Raw genomic sequence first — 26,223 nt, 5'->3', positions numbered from 1 at the left:
TTGGAAGATAGTAACCACAGACGCCAGCCTGACGGGCTGGGGAGCAATTTTGGATGGTTGCACTCGCCAAGGTACTTGGGCAAAGCCAGAGAGGCAGTTGCCCATCAACATCTTGGAGCTCAGAGCTGCTCGACTAGCCCTCAGGGCTTGGACGTCCAAATTGCAGGGGTTCCCGGTGAGAATTCAATCAGACAATGCCACGGCCGTGGCATACATAAATCACCAAGGGGGAACCAAGAGTCAAGCCGCTCAGAGAGAGGTGAGCTTGATTCTCCTATGGGCAGAGGCTCATGTGCCCTGCATATCGGCAATATTCATTCCAGGAGTGGACAATCTTCAGGCGGACTTCTTAAGTCGCCAGACTCTGTTGCCGGGGGAATGGTCTCTACATCCACAAATCTTTCAAGCACTCTGCCAAAGATGGGGAGTGCCGGACGTGGATGTCATGGCATCGAGACTCAACAAGAAGCTAGACAGGTTCATATCCCGCTCAAGGGATCCGATGGCCTGCGGAACCGATGCGCTGGTTTACCCTTGGCATCAGTTCAAACTTCTTTATGCTTTTCCCCCGATCCAGTTACTACCCCGCCTGCTGCGCAGGATCAGGGTGGAGCACATACCAGTCATCCTGGTAGCTCCAGCATGGCCCAGAAGGGCATGGTATTCACTAATCCTAAAGATGGTAGTGGGAGACCCTTGGACTCTTCCTCTACGGCCAGACCTGCTATCGCAAGGTCCGATCCTCCACCCTGCCTTACGGCATCTAAATTTGACGGCCTGGAAGCTGAATCCCTGATTCTCAGGGGTAGAGGTCTGTCTCAGAAAGTAATCTCTACCCTAATCGGAGCCAGGAAACCGGTCTCTAGGGTGATTTATTACAGGGTCTGGAAGGCCTATGTAGTCTGGTGTGAGTCCAAGCGATGGCTTTCTCGCAAATTTACCATCGATAGAGTATTACGTTTTCTCCAGCTAGGAGTGGATAAAGGACTGGCATTAAGCACAATCAAAGGACAGATTTCGGCTTTGTCAGTGTGGTTTCAGCGGGCGCTGGCCACCCACTCGCTAGTTAAGACCTTCATTCAAGGGGTCTTACGTATTAATCCTCCAGTTAAATCCCCGCTTTGTCCGTGGGATTTAAATCTTGTTCTGTCAAGTTTACAGAAACAACCTTTTGAGCCGTTGGCTGAAATTCCTTTGGTTCTACTGACAAGGAAGTTAGTATTTTTGGTCGCCATGGTTTCCGCCAGAAGAGTGTCGGAACTGGCCGCCTTATCCTGTAAGGAACCATATCTTATTTTGCATAAGGACAAGGTCGTTCTCCGCCCTCATCCTTCCTTCCTACCAAAGGTTATATCCAGTTTTCATCTAAACCAGGATTTGGTATTACCATCCTTCTTTCCTAAACCTACTTCCAGAAAGGAAGGGTTGCTGCATACCTTGGATATTGTCAGGGCCATGAAGGCCTATCTTAAAGCTACAGAGAAGATCCGGAAAACAGATGTGTTGTTCATTTTACCGGATGGGCCCAAGAAGGGGCAGGCAGCTGCAAAGTCCACCATCTCAAGATGGATTAAGCAGTTAATCACTCAGGCTTACGGCTTGAAAGGGTTGCCTCCTCCGTTATCATTAAAGGCTCATTCTACTAGGGCCATGGGCGCCTCCTGGGCAGCACACCACCAGATCTCTATGGCTCAAGTTTGCAAGGCGGCAACCTGGTCTTCTGTCCACACGTTTACAAAATTTTACCAGTTGGACGTAAGAAGGAATACTGATACAGCCTTTGGGCAGGCAGTGCTGCAGGCTGCAGTTTGAGACCCTCGGATTCCGGGGGCTCCCTTTTGAGTTAAATTTAATATTTAAAATGATTTTTCTCAACTAAGTTGGATTTATTATGATTTGAGTATATCTCTAAATTAAATCCTTTTGTCTTGGAGATGTTCTCCCTCCCCTCATTGTAAGCATTGCTTTGGGACATCCCATATAGTAATGAATATGCCGCTCTGTGTCCCGTGATGTACGAGAAAGAAAAAGGGATTTTTGATACAGCTTACCTGTAAAATCCTTTTCTTGGAGTACATCACGGGACACAGAGCTCCCACCCCTCTTTTGGGGACCATTTTGGGAGGCATACTGCTTGCTACAAAACTGAGGTACTCCTCCTATGGGAGGGGGTTATATAGGGAGGGGCATTTCCTGTTTGAGATTGCCAGTGTCCATCACCTGAAGGTACTCCATATAACCCACATAGTAATGAATATGCCGCTCTGTGTCCCGTGATGTACTCCAAGAAAAGGATTTTACAGGTAAGCTGTATCAAAATCCCTTTTTCTGTTCTGTTTCTTCTGTAGGCAGATTTCACATCCATAGAGAGTGAAAGAAAATACCATAGCCTGGACAATTCAGACTTTTGTGCTTGGTCATATTGCAACTTTTGAAGATTTTTCATCCTTGCTCTGCTAGTGCACAGAAAATACTATAGCCCCCCCCCCTTTTTTTTTTATAACACAAAACAATTGATAGTATTAAAGTAAAAACATTCTTTACCGTAATGCGTTCCCTGTATTAGGGTAAAAAATTTCCCAGTATTTGGTACTCTCTCCTTTCCCTGCTCTCACAGGACACAGAGGCAGGAGCGAATGACAATCAAATCCTGTGAATAGTAAGCAGGAGGTGGGGCCGAGCCGTGCTATGTGTGTCTATTAAACGTGTCTGCACAAGGTTCCCCATAGCAGCTGACTTTCGTCTATGGGATCGCTTGCAGAAGAGTAGCTACAGGGACCGCCCACGGGGGACCCCAGAACATGGAGGTAGGGGGTGCTCTGTACAATATTGTTGCACAGAGCAGGTAAGCATAACATGTTTATTGTTTTATGGGGAAAAATTGCCTTTAAACACTATTAGGCTAAAAGAATTTGAATGCCTCGTACACACGACTGGTTTTTCCAACAGGAAAACTGCTGTGAGACCTTTAATTTGGGAATTCAGGTCGTGTGTATGCTCCATCGCAGTTTTTCCGACGGGAAAACTGCCAGACAAAAAAAGAGAGAAGGATCTCTTTTTTCCATCAGGAAAAAATCCTGGTGGGAAGACCGCTTGTCTCTATGGTTTTCCAGAGAACCATGCATGCTCAGAATCAAGTATGAGACGGGAGCGCTCTTTCTGGTAAAACTAGCGTTCATGATGGAGATATCACATTCGTCACGCTGAAAAGCGCAAATCGTCTCTCACCAAACTTTTACTAACGCGCGGATCAGCAAAAGCAGCCCAAAGTGTGGCACCGTTGGAATGGAACTTCCCCCTTTATAGTGCCATTGTACGTGTTGTAAGTCGCCGCGCTTTGAATGGGCAGACTTTTGTCTGAGCGTGTGTATGCAAGGCAGGCTGAGAGGAATTCTATCGGGAAAACCAACGTTTTTTTTATTCAACGGAAAAACCGGTCGTGTGCCAACAACTCTACACTAGGGCTTATTTTCGGGGTAGGGCTTATATTGCAGCCCTTCCCGAAAATCGCAGTAGGTCTTATTTTCGGGGAAACACGGTAGCAAAGGTGGAAGTTTCTTTTCCAACATTTTAAATATGTCAATGTGTCTGAGGAGGGCCTTTAACCACCTCCTGGCTGCGGTATTGTAAAAGTTGTGTCTCTCTCTCTCTCTCTCTCTCTCTCTCTCTCTCTCTCTCTCTCTCTCTCTCTCTCTCCCCCCCCCCCCATGAGAGGAGAGCCAATCAGCGGCATTTCCACACACAGCAGATCTGCACTCATCATCAGTGCAGTCCCAACAGTGCCCACAATGATGCCTTTCAGTGCCCATCAGGGCTGCATATCTGTGCACCTATCAGCGCTGTATATTTGTGCCTCCTCTTCAGTGCCACCTCATCAGTGCAGCCTTATCAGCGCACATCAGTAAAGGAGAAAAATTACTTTATATACATTTTATAACAAACTAAGAAAAACAAGTATTTTTATCGTTATTTTTTGCTTAAAAAAAACACAGTGGTGATTAAATACCAAAAGAAAGCTCTGTCTCAAAAAAAAATGACAAAATGTAGTTTGGGTACAACGTTGCATGACCGTGCAATTGTCATTTAAAGTGCAACAGCGCTGAAAGCTAAAAATTGGCATGGCAGGAAGGGGTTAAAAGGACCCAGTAGGCAAGTATTTAAGGTGAATGGCTGAATGATCCAGCGGTTACAAGAACAGTTGCCCCATAATCGTCTTGCATATCTGTCATGTACCTTCCCCCCTGAAATTCCTTCTCTCATACCTTGTGGGGCAAAGAACTGTATGTATCATGTGTTTGTTTACTTAGGCCTAAGTGCCATCCCCTATTCTTCTATATTGTGTATACATAAATACCTCCCCCTTCTTTTTTTTCTTTTTTTTTTTTTTTTTCCCTTTTTTATAGAAAATGTCAGTAAAACAGAAAAAAGTCCCGGAGATGCAACGCAGTGTCTTCGCGATGAAGTCTTTGGTACCTCAAAGCAGTGTCATAACAGGTAATGCTTTCTGACCCTTTGTATACATTAGTATGGATTCTAGACTCTGTTAATATGGGTTTGGATACATTTTCCTTGTAGATACCACGTCATTCACTAGTGCATAAGATTCAACTATGTTGTCATAGTATAAAAACAAGTACACAAATAATCTTATAAAGTTGCAAATCTAAAGTTTATTGTGTTGGCATAAAACAGTTACGAGTACATTTTTTGTAACAATGCAATGGCAGACAAGCCTCATTTAGAACAACTTAGTTGAGCAAAAAAGTGTGAGTAGAATCAGGAGCTTGCACCACACAGATAATTTTTCCTTCTTTAAAGAGTATGTAAACCCAACATTTCATATTCCTGATGTGTACCTGCTGCAGCATGTGCTTGTATGAGAAAGTATCCTGTTCTTTGTTTAGCTTCTTTTGTGTGAAATCCCTGGTGTTCCTGTCTGTCCCTCTGATTTACTATTAAAAACTGACCATACTAAGCAGGTTAACGCAGCGTGATCAGTTCTCTAGCTATGCTGGGAACTCTATCTGCTTTCCACCAATGACCAGTCTTGTCCTGACAACTACCCCCGCCCAGCCTTTCACTGGGAAGATCAGCGTACTGCGGTTTCTCCTCCCCAAACTCTTATGTAGCAACAGAGGGAATGTGATCATTTATTAAAAAAAAGCTATTTATGTTTTTGATATCTATTGTAGTATGGGGGTGTTTAGCTCAAGTGGTAAATGCGTTTTTCAGCGAGTCCACAGCAGTTAGTTGTCAGGTTTGAGGGCATAGCAGCCCATTTTTATTAAAAAGGATTTCCCACACAGGGGTTCTTCTCCAGTAAAGTTCACTTAACATAAAATGCCAAGCCTCCTGGCTCCTAGGCTTACTTTGCCATACAGTTACCTGCTAAACCAGCCTACTCCTGGCCTCAACAGAATTGTCCAGCCCACTGTCTCCCAGACTTCAGGTCTTCCTTTAGCCCCCTTGAACTTGCTAGTCACCTCAGGTCTACCAGCCTCCCAATCTGTCGGGCACAAAGTCCCCCCACACCAGGGATGTAGTCTCCCACAGGGCAGACAGCTTTCCACACAGTGTCATGCAACAGCAGCCAGCTGCACACACTCCACCTTCCTCCACTCTCTAATCTGACCAGTCCCTCATTATATGGGCTGTGTGCACCTGGGAACACAACCTGCTGGCTGTCTGTAAGATCTGGACACAGGGTTGGAGATCCCGTCCCACCCAAGTCTCTGCAGGATCTCCAAACTACACAGCCCCATTCGAACTTGGCAAAACCCGGAGAAAGCTGCCAAAACAGTTTTCTCCATTTCAAAGCTATGCTCTGTAGTTCTGCAGTTCGCTGACATGCAGACTCTGTGTCCGTTTTTGCTCCCTTTCCATAGGGACAGGGACTCTCACTATTACACTATACACACATTTTCATTGCGTAGTGTGCAATAAGCAATGTTAATCCCTTTTTTTTTTTTTTTCTTAAATCATCTGTTTCTAAGGCTGCTTTCACACTGGGGCAGATGGGCGTTGACAGTTAAACACTGCTAGTTTTAGCAGGGCTTTATCGTCATTTTAGTGGTGCTATTCGGCCTCTATCAGGGCGCTTGTAACCCCGCTAGCGGCCGATGAAGGGATTAAATGCGCCCAAGTATCACTGCTGCTGAAGCGCTTTACAGGCGTTTCGGCAACGGTGCCAATTCACTTCACCGCTCCAAAGATGCTGCTTGCAGGAGTTTTTTTAACGTCGTGCCAGCACATCGCCTCAGTGTGAAAGCACTCGGGCTTTCACACTGAGACTGCAGGGGAGCCGTTTTTCAGGCGCTATTTTTTTAGCCCAAAAAGCGCCTGGAAAAACGCCCCAGTGTAAAAGGGGTCTTGGTGGTCGCATAACTGCACAGCTCTGAATTCACTTAAAACCTACTTATTAAATATTCTTTCCTTCTTTTTTTAACCCACACTATACAGCTAAATGAAAGACTAACGATAACAAACTGCTGACCCTCAAGGCTCATGTATACTACAGTTTCTAAACTTTGGTTTAGGAGCTTTTGGCGTTTTTTTTTTTTTTTTTCCAAAGCTCCTAACTCAAATCCATAAAAGCCTATGTGTCCGTGCACGCATAGGTTTTTTATAAGAGTTCAGAAGCTGCTGCGGTTAGGGGAGGTTCAACCCCTCTCAACCTCCCTCTCCTCAACATGGAATAATCGCATTCAGGATAGGAACATTTTGACCGCTGGCTGCAAAATGCGGTAAAATTGCAGTGCGATTTTTGCAGTATTTTGCATTTTCCGGCGGCTGACGGTCAACCTAGTTTGTGTCTACGTAAGCCCTAAAGAGTACAACAAATGTCTACTGCAGTGTAGCTCAAGAAGGGACATCCACAAGCCTAATACTAGCCAGGGAGGCACCAGGGAAGTGTGGGATCAAAAATATGCTTCCCATGACTGCCACACTGAATTGAATATATTCCAGTATGTGAAGAATTCTCATCTATATACATATTGGAGAGCTTAGAGTATACCGTGACAAGCAGTTTTTTATCGAGAGCGGGAGTAGTCTCTCTATATATAAAATCATAATAAGATCTATCTCTAAAATATAATTTCTCTCTAATATTAAATTACACAGACCAAGGAGTTAATGAAATCCAACACACAAATGTCAATAGGAAGTCCTCAGTCATTTTCCAATATGTAGCTGCCATTGTGTAGTATAACCAAATATGTTAAGCGCCTGCCTCTGCATAGTTCCTGAAACAGTCTGGCGAGTGTGAATAGAAAGCTTTAATTAGTCTGGCAGGTGTATGATAAACTGAAGAGCTTATAGGTGCCTTATTTAATATTCAACAAAGTTTTATTCGGTTCTTTGTAGCCCAGCATTTTTAATTTAAATGTTATTCTGATGTTTCCAGTCCTAGTGTTATGGGGGAGATGTTTAAGACTCCACTTTGGGATAAAAAGTACACCTACAGAACACCCCAGCGGGATTGGAAAAATGGTGAGTAGTGCTTTCTGTTCTTCAGCTGGTAAAAGTCTATCTTGGTGGACAGTCTCTAATGTATCAATTCTATGTCTTTCAGATGTGTTTGATAGCCTGTGTTGCACACCAAAATTTATTGGGGTGAGTGTTTAGTTTTTTCCTAGGAAGGGGGCCATTTTTACTTTCATCATTCATTTCATGTGCTGGGATGCCCCTCTGCTGCAGCCGGTCACTAATTTCATCAATAATCATGCCCCAGGATTTGTTTTCATAGCTAAGGTTGATTATACTGTCTTGCCTATACCTGTTATTATCTATTCCTTTTATGAACCGGGTGATACTAACAAATTTAACCCTGTCCAGTAGCCCCACCTTTCTTGTTTGCTCTCCCTTGTTACTGGCTCTCTGCTAACATATGTTGTATTTCAGACATGATGCCTATAGACTCTTCATAGCTTACTAAAGCTGCTTATTACAGCCATGGCACTTCTATATGTCTTATGTATCTAACTCGGCCCTTCCTGCTTGGTCAGTGTTTCTGGCACTCTGTTAATTCCAGTTTCTATCGTCTTGAGTTACCTTCCCAATTATACGAAACCCAGCTAACAGAACCTCAGTTTCTCTCACCTCCCTCCCTTACCAAACCCCAGTCTTTATCTCCCCCCCCCCCCCTTTCCAAATACCACTATATTCCTCTTACTCTAATACCCTCTTTACTTCTCTCCCCACCTATTACTTTCTTACCTCCTCTGTCTCCTACTTTTTATCTTTTTTTCTTTCTCGTACATCACGGGACACAGAGAAGCATAGTAATTACTATGTGGGTTATAGAGTCTACGTTCAGGTGATGGACACTGGCACGCCCTTAAGGCAGGAAGTTCCCTTCCCTATATAACCCCTCCCATACCGGGAGTACCTCGGTTTTTTCGCCAGTGTCTAGGGTGGTGGTCACTCGATGTAACATCTTAGAAGGCTTTGCTTAGGCAAGCTGTTTTCCGGATCCGTCCAAAGTGCTTCTTAGCCAAAGTGGATGGTACCCGGGCCTCGGTTAAGAAGAACGTGGTTTTGCCTGTAATGCTTCTCATTTGAGGGCTGGATCCTGGGTTTCAGTGCTTTGGTCATACCCAATAGCAAAAGTTTACTGACAGGGTGCGATACAGGGCCAGGGGTGTGGTGTTCCTGTCCATGGACCCCGGTCCCTGAAGGTCTGCAGACTCAGCTCTCCGTTAGGGCGCGAAGATTGGACTGCCTGTATTTTGCAAAGTCCTGCAGCGTTGGATAAGATAAGTGAAGGTTCTTTCAGAACTTGGTTCTGAAAGTTTCCTTCCTTTGAGCCATTATGCTAGATTGCCTGGGTTGCCTGTCTGTGCCTCTCTCTCTCTCTCTCATTTTACATGACTTGTCCTATATGTGAATGAATAAATGAATGAATGAATGAAAAACGTATAAAGCGCGGCGCATGCGAACTGAATCGCTTCTGGTTGTGAGGATTACCTATAATGGGTACCTGCCTGGTACCCATATTATATTATATAAGTGATGTGGCACCATTAGGGTAACCAGACTGAAAAAAAATATATATATAAGCCCGGGTCTTATATTAATTTTGGCCCCAAAAGACACAGTAGGGCTTATTTTCGGGGTAGATCTTCCCATGTAATGTGCTGTCTTCTCTCCCCCCCCTCTCTCTCCCTGCCTGACAGGAATCCCCAGTGTGAACTGAGTTAAAATGCTTGTAAAATCCTATAATCCACTCTATCACAGTAGTATATATTGTACAGTGTGTGTGTGTGTGTGTGTGTGTGTTTATGTAATATAATTGTGCCAAATACCTTTGTTATAGCGCTGCTCAGCGTTTTTGTGACCCGCCGGAGCTCTCTTCCCCGCAATTATATTACATAAACACACACATTGTACATTATATACTACTGTAATAGAGTTGATTTATAGGATTTTACAAGCATTTTAAACAAGGGCTTATTTTCGGGGTAGGGCTTATATTGCAGCCCTCCTGAAAAATAATGCTAGGTCTTATTTTCACGGAAACATGATGTGTGTGTGTGTGTGTGTGTGTGTGTGTGTGTGTGTGTGTGTGTGTGTGTGTATATGTATATATATATATATATATATATCTCGTTTTTATATTTTCGTAATCTGCTGGAATATAAGTAGGAAGAAATCTGTTTATTCAACTTTTTTTAGAACACAACCTCAAGGTGTATATCAGAAAGTCTTGGTGCAGAAGCAGACCCTGAGATGTCTTGGTCAAGCTCTTTAGCAACACCACCCTCTCCAACAGTGATAATTGGTAAGCCTTTACCGAGTTTTGTAAAGTAAAATCTCTATGGCCAGTTCACACAGCAATGGTCAGCTGCTGCACGCTAAACCACAGCGGTACAAATTTGACACTTTGTTTTATGTCCCTGTAAAGCAGCATGTTGTCCTTTTGAATTAAAAAATTCTTATCATATATGAAAAAATTTGGCTTTTACAGGCACTGCACTAACCACCAATGTAATGGAGTGCTACAATTTTTATGATTTTTTTTTTTTTGGAGGCCTCTTACCATTTTTTTATTTTTTCTCCTTTTTAAATTTTAATGAAAAATAATTGTGTTGTATATTTGTATATAGTATGTGCCACAAGAAAAAAATTGTTAGAAGGTACCTACATTCTAAAATAATTCAAGAGAGGCATTTGGTTGAGGCTAGTATGGACTTTAAATTCAATTGTGTTCTAAAGTTCAGCCCAGTCTGTCAAATACACCAAGAATGCTACATTCCTATTTTATTTTGATTTTGTATTCTACTATACTCAAGTTACTGATCGCGCTATAGTCCTGTGTACCGTAGATGAATTATTACTAGCAGGGCTTCCCTGAGATCTGTAAGCTATCTCCATGCTTCCTCCCTGTTTAAAAACAGCTGAGAAGAGGCTGTTCTAGAAGGTAATTAGAAAGGAATGTGGACTAAGGCCGGGTTCACACTTGTCCGACAAACGCTCCGACATTGGGAGCTCATGTCGTATGACGTGTGAAAATCAATGTTTCCCTATGAGAGCCGTCTTAACTGGTCCGACACAAGTCTCCCTGTACTGCTTTGATCCTACTTCAGCCCATTGAATATCACTGAAGTCGGATCAAAGTAGGAGCTTTGTCCTAACCCTCCGACTTGTGACATCCGACATGGTGATTTCAGCAGCAGTAAAAATAATTTATCTCGCACTGGGATTGTTTTGATTGGTCAGACTATCACAAAGTCGGATCAAAGTAGTATTCTGTTCATGAAAGTCGGATGGGTGTAGGACTGATGTCGCAGAGCAGAGTAGGATGAAAGTCGGATGACTGTTGTGTCGTATCAGTGTGAGCCCAGCCTAACACTCTTGTACTCTATATTTCTACTTTATGAATATTTTCTTTTTTTAGCTCTTTGAAAGCCATCAGTAATTTTTTCCTCTTCTTTCTCTATTTTTCTTTTTTTTTTTAAGCTCAAGCTAATGATGAAACTTCTAAAATAAGGCCCTTTGATAATAAAGATGCGGTGGTGAGTTATTTTATTACCTTGTAGACTGTTAAGTCTTGTCTAAATTTTCATGCTTAATTTTTGAGAATCCTTATACTAGGGGTCCAGGTTTGTTTATAGTCTAACCACTTTGGTTCTCTGTATAACAAATGACCGTGAGCCTTACTAAGGGATCCATTTATAAAGCAGTGGATGTGACTTTCACCAAACATCTACTTGTGAGGAATCGGTCAGATTGGCTTCACACTGCTGCACTCTGTGTTATTGTCTGCGCCACACCATTAATCACAAACCCCAGCTGCTGTATCAATAAATACCCCCTGATATCTAAAGTACAAAATTAATAAAATAAAAAGCAGCACTAAATTATCCACAAGCATTATATTTGTGCATTTTTCCTTTAAACTAAAGTGATACAATATAATTAAGTGTCTGTACTCCTAAAAACATCTTATAGACATACATATTATAATGTGCAAATACAAACAATCCTGTACAATATACAATAAATATATTTTTGTGCAAAACTTTTGCGAAAGCTGTGCATACACCAGTCAATGCAGTACTATGTGCAGTCCTCCAGTGCAATCTTCAATCACCTCAAAGGTGCAACCATTAACAACAAACCTTTTGACTTTGGAACTATTTTAACCACTTCCTGCCCGCCGGCCGTCATATGACGTCTTTGACTTTGTGAGGGGATATCTGAATGATGCCTGCATCAACAGGCATCATTCAGATATCGGCTTTTTCAGCCAGCATTTCCCTTCACCAAAAGAATGATCATATCAGCTGTTCTGCCGCTTGATTGTTCTTATGGGCGACAAGAGGGGACATCTCCCGCTGCCCTCCGGGTGAACTTTACTGTGTTTTTTTTTTTTTTAAGTACAAAACCTGTTTTTTTTTTTTTTTCCAAAAAAAACGTGTTTGAAAAATTTCTGAGCAAATACCGTGTGAGATGCTAAAAAAAACAAAAAAAAAACATGTATGATGTTTGGAGGTTCTATGTAATTTTTTAGCTAGAAAAATTATGATTTTTTACATGTAGGAGAGAAATGTCAGAATTGGCCTGGGTTGCAAGTGGTTAAGGGTCTCGGTTTTTGGTGAGTGCTCTGAGAACTGGGGAAGGATTCACACAAGATTGACTAAAGGTAGTGCACTGAATTGTGTTTGTGTATTCATAGTTTTCCGGCTGACTTTAGCACTAAGGGACTTTTGGCACTTTGCACAAAATTTTTGTATTTGTACATTTTTATGTTAAGGAATTGGTGCATGCAGTGCTTTCAGCAGAGTTTTGCACCAAGGACTTGGCACAAAAAAAATTTCTTGTATTTTGAACAGAATTGCTTGTATTTACATTGTATGTATGTATGTATGTATGTATGTATATAAGATGTGTTAAGAAGCCGTAAGCGCACAGACACTTTTTTAATTTTAGTTGAAAGGATAGCACACATTAAAATGCTCATGGATAACTAAGTAGTAACTAAGTAGCATTGTATTATTTTTATTAATCATGTTATCAAGATACAGTGTATACTAGGTAGAAAATCTCTCCATTTATGTGGTGTTAAGTGTCAGTACTAATTCTTTCTGTATGCTCACATTCCCTATTTTTGGATTTGTTCTATGGTCAGCAGTCTCTGTGAATTTGATGTGAATGAAAATGATTACTGCAGTTTCCTCACTGATGAAGAACTGTTTAATTGTATTAATTTCTTTTATCGGGCAGATTGTGCAGAGCCTATTTTCTAAGCTTTGTAATGATGCAGAAACATCTTTTATGGCTGGACCAACTGACCCCAAGGTTGACAAGGACTTCCAAATGAAGGCTGATGACCACTTGGGTAAGGAAGAAATTGGACTCATGATCGTGGCAAATTATTTAATACTTGTGTTAATATATAGCGCAGGGCTCAAAATTTCAAGTCCTGAGCTACTAGCCAGGCCTCAAGAGTTACTCGCCACCAGTTGCCCCACCTAATTCATACACTGCCCTGCGCCTAATTGCACCCGTAAACACGCCCTCGTAGATTATCTCATGGAATGACACTGTTAAATGTTTTATGCAGAATCAAGTTACAAAATTAAATATTACCAACAACAACTTTAACAAAATGGGACAGGGCACTGGGGTCAGACCAGAGGGACAGGGCACTGGGGTCAGACCAGAGGGACAGGGCACTGGGGTCAGACCAGAGGGACAGGGCACTGGGGTCAGACCAGAGGGACAGGGCTCTAGAACTGTGTCTCTTCCCCATTCTCTTGCTGTCTCCTCTGCAACTCCCATCCATCCTCTCTCTCTCCCATTCATCTCATCATCAGGAGCCTGCATGTCCCCACTTCCCCCTTTTATTCAGGCTGGCAGTGAGGAGAGGAGCTGCAGCACAGCGGGAGGGAGTACAATCCAGCGCTGAGATCCACACAACTGCACAGCCATTGACACCATAGCACAGTGCACATTGACACTGCACAGCACACATTGAGACCAGTCTGTTCACAGTGCTCAGGCTGAACTGCTGGACACCTACATAGAGCACAAGGAGAAGAAAACTGCACAAACTGGAAGGCTGCCGCTGTCTTGTCAGGGCAACTTTCAGTGAGCGCTGCACCGGAGTGGTAATTTTTGCAATCCTCCACCTCACTCATTACTTTCTGCTCTCCAGCTACATTGGTCGGGGGAGGGGGGGCAGGCTCAGAGAGGTCATACTGTTAGGTCCCATGGCTTAATGAGAATTGTAAGGAGAGCACCTGTGTACTGCTCTGCCTGTGCGTGGCTCACCAGACTACTTTTCCCGAGCATGCACCTTTCCTCTTCGGCCGCTAATCTCATCTGGACTCTAAGTATAGGCACAGATTGGAGGGAGATTGGTCATGTAGCCCTGTCATCACTCGCCCCCAGCTTAAATCCACTCGCCAAATGCTAGTAGACGAGTGGAAATTTTGAGGGCTGATATGAGTGCCAGCATTTCATTAACCGTAAACCCAGCAGAAATTGTAAAAAAAAAGTCTACACACTCCTGTTAAAATTTCAGGTTTCTGTGATGAAAAAAAAAATTAGAAAATTATTTCACAGCCTTTTCCACTTCTAATGTGACTTATAAACGGAACAACTCAATTGAAAAACAAACTAAAATCTGGGGGGGGGGGTAAAAATAAAAGACAAAAATAATGTGGTTGCATAAGTTTGCACACCCTCTTATAACTGGGGATGTAGCTGTGTTCAGAATTGGGCAATTACATTCAAACTCATGTTAAATAGGAGTCGGTACACCCCTGCCATCATTTTAAAGTGTCTTTGATTAACTCCAAATAAAGTTCAACTGTTCTAGTAGGTCTTTCCTGACATTTTCTTAGTCACATTCTACAGCAAAAGCCCATGGTCCGCAGAAAGCTTCCAAAGCATCAGAGGGCTCTCATTGTAAAAAAGTACAATTTTTTTTCCAAGGCATTAGATATACAATGGACGACAGTGAAGACAGTCATGATTGAGTGGAGAAAATATGGCACAGCAGTAACATTACCAAGAACTGGACATCCCTCCCAAAATTGATGAAAAGACCAGAATAAAACTGGCCACAAAACAGCAACATTAAAGTGGTTGAAAACCCTTAAAAAAAACCTGCAAGACAAAGGCATAATGTGCTAGTATGCATAGCATACTAGCACATTATGTATTACTTGCCTTACTTGGCATGCATGCGGGAGCTGCCGGTAATGGCACGTCGTGCCATTGCTTCAGTGCACTTCGATCACTTCGGCACATGCAGACACAGGGGGATATCTCCTAAACTGTGCAGGTTTAGGAGATATCCAAGGTAGCTACAGGTAAGACTTAAAGTGATACTAAAGGTTCAAATTGTCAGAACTTCTGACAGTTGGTCAAACACCCCAGCATTGGAACACAATAGCACAGTGGGAGTAAATCCCCCATCCTCTTTGAATGTGGGGGCAATCGGATGATTTTATATATTTTTTTCCAACCTGCTGGTTGAACAAAAAAACAAATGATTAATGCAGGGCTTTAAATATTTCCTTCGAGTCCATAAGCCAGCTAAAAAAGTTAGGAGACAATTTTTTAGCATAGCGTGGATAGTCAACGCCCAGGGCAAGGCAAGTAATTTGCGCCCACTAACCTTTACTTGCAGCAAAGCGGCCAGACAATAACCCAGACGTAACGCAGGGTTAAAGCTGGCTGGAAAGAGAAGGGGGTGAGAAATAATGAGGAGGTGAGAGGGAAGGGGGTAATATGGAGAGAAGGTGGTGAGAGGTGACACTAGAGCATGGGTGCTCAACCTGTGGCTCTCCAGCTGTTGCGGAACTACAATTCCCATGAGGCATTGCAAGCCGCTGACAGGTACAAGCATGTCTCCCAAAGGCTGAGGCATTATGGGAATTGTAGTTTTGCAACAGCTGGAGAGCCACAGGTTGAGCACCCATGCACTAGAGTGTCACCAGCGGCCAGTGAACCCCCAACCTGATCCTGGGGCCCCCCCCCATGCACCCGGGCATCGCTCAGGTGTGCCCATCATTCAATAAGACTGCCCTGCCCTCCTCACCGGCTCTGTTTGCTGAAATAAGTAGAGATATGGTGACAATAACCTCCTGTAAAGATCAGCATGAAGTGTCCCCGTTGGCTCCCATCTATGAAATTCTGTAGCCCCTGTGCATCGCATGCTCTCAGCCATAAGAACCTGCCCACATGAAACTTCCAGCCAATGGCAGCCCTTGCTGTTCTGTATAAGAACCCATCCGACTACAATGCCCAGCCAATGGCAGCCTGGCCTATAGCGGCAGAAGAGGGATTCAACTCATGGAGGGCTGCAGCTGTTGCTCCTTGGACTTGGGGTCTGGCCTCTAATAATTCAGACCAACAGTGAATGGGCTGACAAAAGCCCAGGCGCCAGGATGCATTTTCTAGTCGCCATGGTGACATGGCACCTGGGATTTGTCAAGCCCTGGATTAATGTATGGCCTGCTCTACTGAAGAAATGTGTTTTATGCTTTGTGGTCCGAAAGCTGCCAGTGCTCCCTACTACCTTGATAGGACCTCCCTTTTATATGATTTCATTTTAAGAACATGCAAGCTAAAAATGTTTCCATTAAATGTTTGTTTGATTGTGTTTTTTTTTTTTTTTGTAGCTGATTCAGCTTATGCTGTTCCTAATGAAGCAGCCAGGGGTGCATTTGAATCTTCTGAGTCTGGGGAGGTGCAAAAGAACGTTCTAAAGAATAAAGATGCTTGTCAGAAGACTGAGAATGTTCTTGAGGGGATGGAAGACATCTTGTCCATATTTTTTACTCGTGAGAAACCTCCAGGACTGAGAAAAGTGAAGGTTGATAATCGAGCCAAAAGAAGAAAAAAAAATGATAGTAATGGGGTTCAGGAATCTGCTGTTGGCCAGAGTATATTTTCCTTGGAGGCATTCCTTAATATGGAGAGCCAGAATAAATGCAACAAACCTGAACTGGAAAACACGCATGTTGCGAATTTTCATCCCTCTTCTATGCCGTCTTCATATGAATGGTCTCCAATAGCCCTGCCTGATCTAAATACCACACAGGGAGATGTGCACTTGCCAGTTCAAACAGATGTGATTTATGGGGGAGGAAAGGAGTTGGGACCTTCAATAACTAATTATTCACCAACAAGGAACAGTGGAAAATCCAGTTCATACCATACACCAGCAGGATCCTGTAAAGTGGCCAATGGTCTGGAAATGGCCATTCCCATTACTGTACAACAGACATTACCTGACACAAAGCCTGATGTGGACACAACTTGCAGTGCTCAGAACACTAGACCAACAGAGGGAACTACTTCAGCTGACCTGGAGCTGTCAGCTCAACAAGTGCTGGTAGAAATAAATGAGAAAAGACCTCAGATAGGGAGTACCAATATAAAAGCTACACTTTCTATATTGAAGAGGCAGCCAAAGTTTCTGTATTGTTTAAATGATGGGAAAAATGGTCAAGATGGAAGAACAAGGGACATTGGTAAAGTTTCACACAATGAGCCTATTAGAATACCTGAAAAACATGCTGGATTTGGAGAAGTTCAAAGTAAGTTTATTTATTCTTCTAAAGGACAGTAAGCGAAAAGACCAATCACCCAAGGTTGCAGACAGCCTAATGTTTAGCGTGATATTCTGTACTATAACAATATTACATATGTACTATCATAAACATGTTTTATAGTAATATAAATTACTGTAATATTCGGAAACTGGGAAAATATAAGGTCTTTGCTACACAAGTAATACCTGATTGCACTACTTAATGCTTGTCCTCCTCTCCAGTTAACTGCATGTTTAGTAAGTTCCTCCTGTCAGTTTGCTTAGATTCATGGGTCAGAGAAAAATAATAGTTTCACTTTCTGACAGCGCTGTTCTGTGCTCCGGCAGTGGGATAGAGACTTCTGTCTTGTTCCTGGAACAAAATTGAGTCGAGCTGAGCACTGCTCAGTCATTCAGAGGAAGTTCTGTATTTTCTGAAAGAATGCAAAGTTTCCTTTTGATTGGCTGAGGTGGAGAGTGAGACGTCATCCGCCTTCTCCTCTTCAGCCAACTAGATTGAGTAAGTTTATTTATTCAGGAAATACAAAGCTTCCTCTGAGTGGCTGAGAATTTCACAACCTGACTCGATTTTGTTCCAGGAGCGGGGATAGGAAGTCCCTGTCCCACTGTCAGGAATACAGTACTGTATGTAGCTGATGCTACTAAGGCCCCTTTTACATGGGTGGACCGTTAAGGTCCGCCTGTCAGTTTTTTTTAGGCGGACCTGAACGGACGCTCCGTGCACCTCTATGGAGCCATGGATGTCAGCGGTGACATGCCCACTGACATCCGATCCGCTAAAGTGTGACGGATGGAAACCCTATTTTCCATCCGTCTGGTGGATTGGATGAAGATGGATTCTACGGTCCGTCTTCATCCGATTTCCCCCCCCCCCCCATAGGGGAGAGCTGCGCTCTGACAGGTCGGTCCCTGCACAGTGTGCAGAGACTGACCTGTCATCTGCCTGCTCAGCGTGGATCGACGGAGCGATCTCCGCTGAGCAAAGCGGAGCCCGCACACACGGCATCCATGTCAAAGGGCCCATACAGTGTATACAGCATTGACCGCAAACGCATCTGTTGGTGAAGAAAGTAGTTTGGATAAGCTTGGTCTAAACAAACTATTTTAAGTTCAGTCAAACCTGGAGTCCGGCTGGCCCATACATGGATCCAAATTTGGCCAGTTCAGCAGGGATTGATCTATGTGTGGCCTTTGCAGTTGAACAGCAGTCAATCTAACAATTCTATCTAAACCACGCTGTTGGTAAAAGCTGCTAGATCAGCAGCTTCAGCCAATGTCTGCAGCCCTGATCTGTGTATTCTGACAATATGGGAGTCCCCCTGCTGTCAGAATATGTAGAGAGGATTCCCCCATCCACCTTGAGTGTGTGGATGGGGGATTCGTTTTTTTTTTTCGTTCAGCCTGCTGCTTAATCGAAAAAACAACCATATACGGCCAGCTTTAGGCTTTAAGGGGGTAATCCACAAAGATCCGGCGTAACTTAATTTTTCCCATTTAAGTTACACTGCCTTAAAATTTCTACCTAAGTGCCCGATCCACTAAGCACTTGAAATTTTGGGCTGTGTAACTTAAATTCCGCCAGCGCAAGGCGTTCCTCTTGTCATGGGGGCGATTCCCATTTAAATTAGGCGCGCTGCCGCGCCGGCCGTACTGCGCATGCTCGTGACGTCATTTTCCCGACGTGCATAGCGCGAAATTACGTTACGCCGAGCTTTGTGGATTGCGACGTGTCAATAAAGTTGCGTCGGGGGAAAAAAAAGATACCGTGAAAAAAAAAAATTCAAAACAAAAAAAAAAATCGCGTCGCTGAACAGAAGGGTCTGTTTTTACAAGGTGTAAACAGTTTACACTTTGTAAAAGCAGCCCTAATTTTGCGTTTGCAAACTAAAACTTACGGAGAAAAAACGAAGCGTAAAAGCTTTGTGGATCTCCGTGAGTGCTAATTTGCATACTCGAGGCGGCATTTCGACACGAAATGCCCCCAGCGGCGGATGCGGTACTGCATCCTAAGATCTGGCAGTGTAAGTCCCTTACACATGCCGGATCTTCTGTCTAACTATGGAAAACTGATTCTGTGGATCAGTTCCATAGTTAGAAACAGGGATACGACGGCGTAACAGCAGTTACGCCGGCGTATCCCTTTTGAGGATCTGGCCCTATGTGTCTAACTTTGCCTGTGTGTGGTGTTAATTATGCAGCTGGAAAAAACAAAAATCCATTGTGCAGCAACTCTTTAAATTTGGCTAGTGTGGTCCTGCACCAAACCTTTCCACAGTTTTCTCCACATTGCGAGGAGCAAGTGCTGGGCTTTGGCCCCATATGCACAAGATGTTCCAGTGGGAGCATGACGTTGCATAGATTAAATCATATTCTAGTTATATGTAGGCATTTGTGTGGCAATAGTTCACTACAATTAAAGTTGTTTAATTGTACATTTATGACCTTGTCAGTTTAAACTCCCTTCGGTATTATAGACCGCCATCTTGCATGCGTACCACAGAAGCCTTGTTTTTGGTGCGGTTGCATGGGCAACAGATGAACTGTAGAAACTAAGATAAGGAAAGGCCAGCACTCTGTAAATGGATTTTGAGTGTTTAATTAGTAGGCAGGATTATGTGTCCCTAAGACCCCTTTCACACTGGGGTGGTTTGCAGGCACTATTGCGCTAAAAATAGTGCCTGCAAACCGACCTGAACCAGCGGCCGCTGTTTCTCCAGTGTGAAAGCCCCGATGAACCCTTTTTCGGCCTCTAGCGGGGGAAAATACCGCCTCAATTCTGACGGTAAAGCGCCGCTAAAAATAATGGCGCTTTACCGCCAGAGCACCTCCCACCCCAGTGTGAAAGGGGCCTAAAACATTCAATATGTGTTACTACCTACTGAGTACTCAAAACGCATTTTACAGAGTGCTGGCCATTTTTTGTCTTAAATTCCTGTTAGGATGTCTTGTTGTCGTGAAAAATTAATTAAATAATGTTCCTTCGTGTTGTAACTGGTTTCTTACTAAAAACTAATTAATTTAGTGTTTTTGTAATTTCAGAGGAACTGGATTCAGTGAATGCAGCATGTACACATATACAGCAAGATGCACAACTTGAACCTAAAGAAGACTCTGAATATTTGAAAGAGGATGCTCTGGATGTCCAGGAAATTGAAGAAAACCTCTTGAACTTGAAGCACGTGGACAAACCAATTTCTAAGCAAGCACCCCGTTTAGACACTGCTACTGACATTTCAACAACCATTAATATCCAAGCGGATGTAAAGGGGACAGAACACAGGAATACTGGAGATGCCTCAAAGAAATCCTTGCTGGAATCTGTTAGTATCTCCAAAAAAAACAGTATTGATAAAAATGTAGGGCACAGTGATGTTACATTAGCTAAAAAACAAGTTATGGAAAATGACCATTCTTCAGATGTCACCAAAGACCATAAAGAACAGCTTGACAGCCACGAGGAATGTGCTTTTTCAACTACAGAGCATCACAATGCCAGCACTGACAGTCTTCCACTTGATGTATCTCTTTGCATCAGAAAGGTTGAGAACTTTGGAGGCTTTAAAACAGGATCTAACAAGCTTATTTCTATTTCAGAAGAAAACCTGAGAAAGGGAGAACTTCTGTTTAAAGACGATGATCCTATACATCATATTAGTCACCCTTTACCTCCAGCTGTTGACATTAACAACACTCTTGACATTGCTGATTCAGCATCAGTGTTCAATGGATTCAGAACAGCATCACGTAAGGAAATTAAAGTTGATGAATGTAAAATCGCTAAGGGAATGCTCCTGTTTAAAGATCTTGAAGATGGAATGTGTGATAACATCATCACCAATAAGGATTTACGTACGCCAGCTGCTAACTTGGTGCCAGAAAATGAGAAAGCAAGAGAACCAGATAATAATTTTGAGCCCTTGAACAAGCTGTCAACAGAGGAGACAAAGGATAGCCGAACTTCAAATCTATTACGCTTAAACAACCATTCCTCCAAAGAAGTCCAAATTAAAGGGATGCGTAGCCAAAATGTTTTACTCTTGCAACATAGCAAAAGTAGCACATCTGATGGAAAAAGCCAGAAGGAAACAAGTTTATCTTCTGAAATCCAGTCCCGCTTCTGTGAGATACTGACAGAAAGTCAGAAAGCTGAAGTCAGTGAACTGTCTTCTATTCTCGAGAATGCAGACAGTCAGTTTGACTTCACACAGTTTCGGAAAACCGGTACCGTAACATCAAATAATAATCAAAACTTGCGGAGTGCTGAAGATGGTATTGGCGAATCTGAGAATCTTAATAATTCTGATGTTTGGAACGATGTTGACTTCAATGATAGCTTTGCAACTGGAGCAGAACATGTAGAAAATAAAGATTCCAGTGTCAAATTGTCATTGGAAAAGAAAGATAACTCTGTTGGAGCAACTGCTTATGACTCTGGTGTGGCTTCGGTATCTGAAAAATTGGTTTCCAAAGACAAAAAGAAGAAATTTGGTGGATTTAGCTTAGCGAGTGGGAAATGCATAAACATTACTGATGACGATATGGTCAAAGCTTTTGAATTGTTTTGTGATTTAGATGATACCACATTGTCGGTAAAGCACCCCTCAACAGATGTCAACAAAGGGAATTTTCCTACAACTTCAGCTGTTCCCTCGACACCAAATGTTCAGCAAGTTTCAAAAGATTCTATCACTGTTCCGCGTAATGTTAAGGAATCGAGCATTGTATACTCCAAAACCGAATCCTCTACAAAATGTGAAAAAAGGAGTTCAACTTTTAATGAATATATGTTTAATAGAGAGAAACATAATTCCAAAATGAAATTGATGAATGAGTTTGTGGATAGTGGTAATGAGGTTAGCGGTTCTGAAGAAGCATTTTGTGTACAAAATATCAACACTGCATCCTGTGGAAGTCTTGCTTCTGCTTCTTGTGTCTCGACAATGCCAGTTGGGTTTTCTACTGGAAAAGGCAAAGTTATTAGTGTTGATAAGGCAGCTCTAGCAAAGGCAAAATCCATCTTTAATGATCTATTACATCCAGATGACATAGATAGGAATCAAGGTTCGACTTCCGGTGTGGTTGTAAAGGAAAATATAAACACAATTAGTCATGGTGAACCTGGCAAGAGAACACATGAACTAACTGTCGAACAATCTGCTGTTGGTTTCATCACAAGTGGAACAGGTGCTCCTATTCCTCACGATTCTGTCCAGAAAGAAAAAACAATTTTTGACAAGGTCTCTGGATCAGAACTGGCTCATTGTATATCCTTGCCTAAGGAAGATACTCTTAATACAAAGAGAGTGGAATTTAGCACTGCACATGGTAAATCTGTTCATCTTTCTGAAGAGTCTTTGAGGAGAGCTCAAGAGATATTTGCTGATATAGATGACCACCATCTGGTAACTGTTGGGGAGAATTCTAAATTCAGTCTGTGTGACGTAGAGAAGATCAGTTCCAGGTCACCCAATACCAACAACGTACAAGATGTATTAAGCAAAACCCTGCAAGAAAAAGAGCCTGTCCTCCCTCTACTAGGTTTCAGTACAGCTAGTGGTAAATCTGTAGTAGTCTCTTGTGATTCTCTGCAGAAAGCAAAAATGATGTTTGCAGAAACCGATTTGGCAGTACATAATGGACTTGAGGGAATAGAGTACCAGCAAATGCACGATAGACCTCGGTCAAATCCAGCTGAAATTAAATTGAGTAAGCCGAACATTAGGGGTTGTAATGTTGCCACGAAAAACACCACACAAGTGATTGTTAATGTCCCTCCACCTCTAGGTTTCAGCACAGCAAGTGGGAAAACAGTAGCAGTGTCTAATGAGTCTCTCCAAAAAGCAAGGCGGATGTTATCTGATACTGATAATAGTGGGTTGGAAAATGGATTTCAATCCAGTCAGACTGGACTTGAAATAGGTAATCAGGAAAAATGCAGGGATCTTGTTTTGTGCTCCTCAGAAAACACAAAACTTAGTAAGGTACGTCTAGCAGAGGGTAATCCAATGAAACCATTTCTTAGAGATGGCACCACTGATTCTTGTTTGGAAAAAACTGATTTACCACCTATAGTAAAAACGTCCAGAGTAGCACAGCCTAGAGATATGCATTTACCACAGGAAACTGCCCCCAATATAGTGAAGCCATCTTTTATCACAGCAGGTGGTAAACCTCTTCAAATGTCAGAAAATGCTTTGAAAAAAGCTTGTGAAATGTTTGCTGAAATAGACGGGCAATTGGAAAACTCATGTTCTCTTAAACAGAGTGTAGAAAGAAATACTAAATGGAATACCCCAGAGAGCAGCAATGTACAAGACCCAGCATCACCCACTGTATCAAAGGAAACAATCCTTGCACTTCCAGCTCCAGGCTTTAGCACTGCAAGTGGAAAGAATGTCGCAGTGTCTGCTGATGCCCTCCTAAAAGCAAGGATTTTGCTCGCTGATGGTGAAGATGGCATTACTGATGAAAGTATAGCTCAAGGTAAAAGCAAAGCAATCAGTGTTAAAAACCGTGAAGAAAATGAAATGACTTTGAAGCCCAGTACATTTCACTCAGGCACTAAAGAATTAATGTCACTCTCTAAAACGAGCCGTGGTATGTATCCATTTTCTGAAGACCATATGCCTGAAAAAGCTTCCAAAATGTTAGTGAATAACAGTTTTATGCCTGGGATGCCATGTTTTAGCACTGCCAGCGGTAAAACAGTAACTTTATCAGAAGAGGCTTTAAAGAAAGCTCAACAAATATTTTCAGAAATGGAAAACTGTCCCTCGCAACAAGACAAACTTGAGGACGTTCTTGGTGACAATCCTTTACGTGTATCCAAAGTTCAAACATCATTACATCAAAAGCCAAAAGAGCAGACAACTTTAGAAACTTCAGAAACAAGTAATTTACCTAAAACGACTACTAATAGATTTGGATTTAGCACAGCAAGTGGAAAACAAGTCTCTGTTTCAGAAACGGCAATACAGACAGTTAAGGACCTATTTCAAGAGTTTACAGAATCTGAAAACCTTCAAGAACATTGTCCTAATGGGAAAGGTGACAGCAACAGTAGTAAGACGGCAAACACGCTCACTCCATTAGTGAACAAAGCTGATGTTATTGCTAATTTTAATGACGAGCTTGTTGAATTGCAGAACCACAGGGCAAGGACAAGAGAGAATATTAACATAGGTAGACCATCTATTGCAAGCTCTTGTGATTCTCAGCGTCCGATGCTTAGGCATTCCACTCCATTTCACAATACAAGAGTACCTAGCAAGAGGAATACTGTTTCTTCAATGACATCTCGCACACCTGAGAACTATTTTGAAATTGAGGCTGCTGAAAGTGCAAAAGCTTTCATGGATGATGAAGATTTAACTGATGGTATAATGAAAGCAGACGCTACCAACAAGCTTCTGATTCTTAGAAATGGGAAGCGATTAAGATCTGATGATAGAACTTCACATGGTATGTCACTTTTTTTTTTCTTTGCTTAGTTTTATTAATCTCTGTTTCAAGAAGTAGTGAAGATAGCTAGCTGTCCCAGCATTCAGATGTTTTTGTCTAGGGAAGGAATACATAGTTGAGAAATCTGGATAATCTGTTGCTTGATATTCTGGGTTTTTCATTATTATTATTAATAATAATTATTATTATTATTATTATTATTATACAGGATTTATATAGCACCAACAGTTTACGCAGCGCTTTACAATATGAAAGGGAGACAATACAGTTACAATACAATAAAATACAAGAGGATTAAAGCAAAGGTTCACCCAAATAACATCTATATCGGACTAAATTCTTTATACTTCTAACATGTACAATTGGCTTTTTTTTTTTTTATTTTTTTTTTAGGCTACACATAACTTATAATCTATATTTGCAATCCAAGTTCCGGGTACTTCTCCCGTGGGAGTAGGCGTTTCCAAGCTGAAAAACATGTATAAAAATGGGGGGAACTGATGCGCAAAACCAACCTAACAAGGGCACATAAAACGAAACTAAATAAACAAATATAACTAACAAGCAGCAGCCACAACTAATAGTGCTCACACACTGATAACAGATTGAAAATATGGGGGGTGTAATGGCGCTTGCAAATAACGAAATAACCATAATAGTAATTCCTGTTGATGGAAAAAAATATATGATAAAATAAGAATAGTGCGTCAAAGTGAAATTCTTCCTGTGTATCTAAAAATGTTCCACTCCAAATAAGATCAAAAAAACATCCGACATCAACAAATTGAGGAGGGTAATAAGAAAAATACCTATTAGAATAAACAAACGGCCAATGAAAGCACAGTGTTGATGAGGTGAAACACAATAAAGTAATCCTAGAGTGTCCAAATAATGCTCAGCAATAAAACTTCATAAAACATATATGAATGAATAAGTAAAAAATCATTAAAGTGCTCCATCCATTAAAAGTGCAATAATGTAATAAGTGTCAGACCCAATGAATATATTTTAATACAATATTGCATGCAAAAATTCCTTAAAATAAATGTTCAGCATGCATGGGTGAGCGCAACCCAATCCATAAAGTGTCTATAGTGAAATTTTCCCATAAAATCCAAACCAGGATTTAAGATTAGAAATAATAAGAAAAAAAATATTAATAAAAAAATTGAAAATAAAAATAAAATAAATAACGTGTCCAGTGCACAGTCGTGCAAATTAAAATGAAATAACAGTCCAGAATTTAGCAAAGTGCATAAGTGCTCCACTGGTAATCGAATTTTCACAGAAACTGCTGAAGTGCAAAATAATAATGTGCACACGTGCTTGCAAATCCAAACGCCAGGCAATCCGCAGTGTGGATATAAGTGTTCCCACAAGCCCTTTACCTTAAAGAGGCTTGTATAAAGCCTGTATGAATGCTGATCGCAAAGTATCCCACAGCCAGCCTGCTGTTACTAATCCCCCAAAAGGCAGCTCACAGGGTCCCAGCGATGGCACTCAAACAGAGAAACATGGAAGCCTCCATAGTGTAAAACCATTTGCAGTTTAACCACTTGCTTACTGGGCACATAAACCCCTTCGTGTCCAGGCGAAATTTCAGCTTCCGGCACTGCGTCGCTTTAACTGACATTTGCGCGGTCGTGCGACGTGGCTCCCAAACAAAATTGGCGTCCTTTTTTCCCCAAAAA

General features: G+C 42.1%; 1 protein-coding gene across 2 annotated transcripts in view; it reads left to right on the top strand.

Moving 5' to 3' along the window:
- BRCA2 (BRCA2 DNA repair associated) overlaps positions 1-26,223 on the top strand; it is an 86,420-nt gene that overhangs the window by 12,018 nt on the left and 48,179 nt on the right. Inside the window, exons 3-11 of one of the 2 annotated variants that reach the window (XM_040340440.1) lie at positions 4,404-4,494; positions 7,406-7,491; positions 7,574-7,614; positions 9,676-9,781; positions 10,960-11,015; positions 12,727-12,841; positions 16,137-17,057; positions 20,111-23,598; positions 23,704-24,532. In XM_040340440.1, coding sequence (XP_040196374.1) covers positions 4,404-4,494; positions 7,406-7,491; positions 7,574-7,614; positions 9,676-9,781; positions 10,960-11,015; positions 12,727-12,841; positions 16,137-17,057; positions 20,111-23,598; positions 23,704-24,532 — 5,733 coding nt within the window. Of the gene's footprint in view, positions 1-4,403; positions 4,495-7,405; positions 7,492-7,573; positions 7,615-9,675; positions 9,782-10,959; positions 11,016-12,726; positions 12,842-16,136; positions 17,058-20,110; positions 24,533-26,223 lie in introns of both variants that reach the window. The other variant, XM_040340439.1, reaches the window with a different exon arrangement.

This window comes from Rana temporaria, chromosome 2 (genome assembly GCF_905171775.1).
Source record: "Rana temporaria chromosome 2, aRanTem1.1, whole genome shotgun sequence".
In the NCBI taxonomy this organism is placed as follows: Eukaryota; Metazoa; Chordata; class Amphibia; order Anura; family Ranidae; genus Rana; species Rana temporaria.
This window is presented reverse-complemented; position numbering and strand designations above follow the sequence as displayed.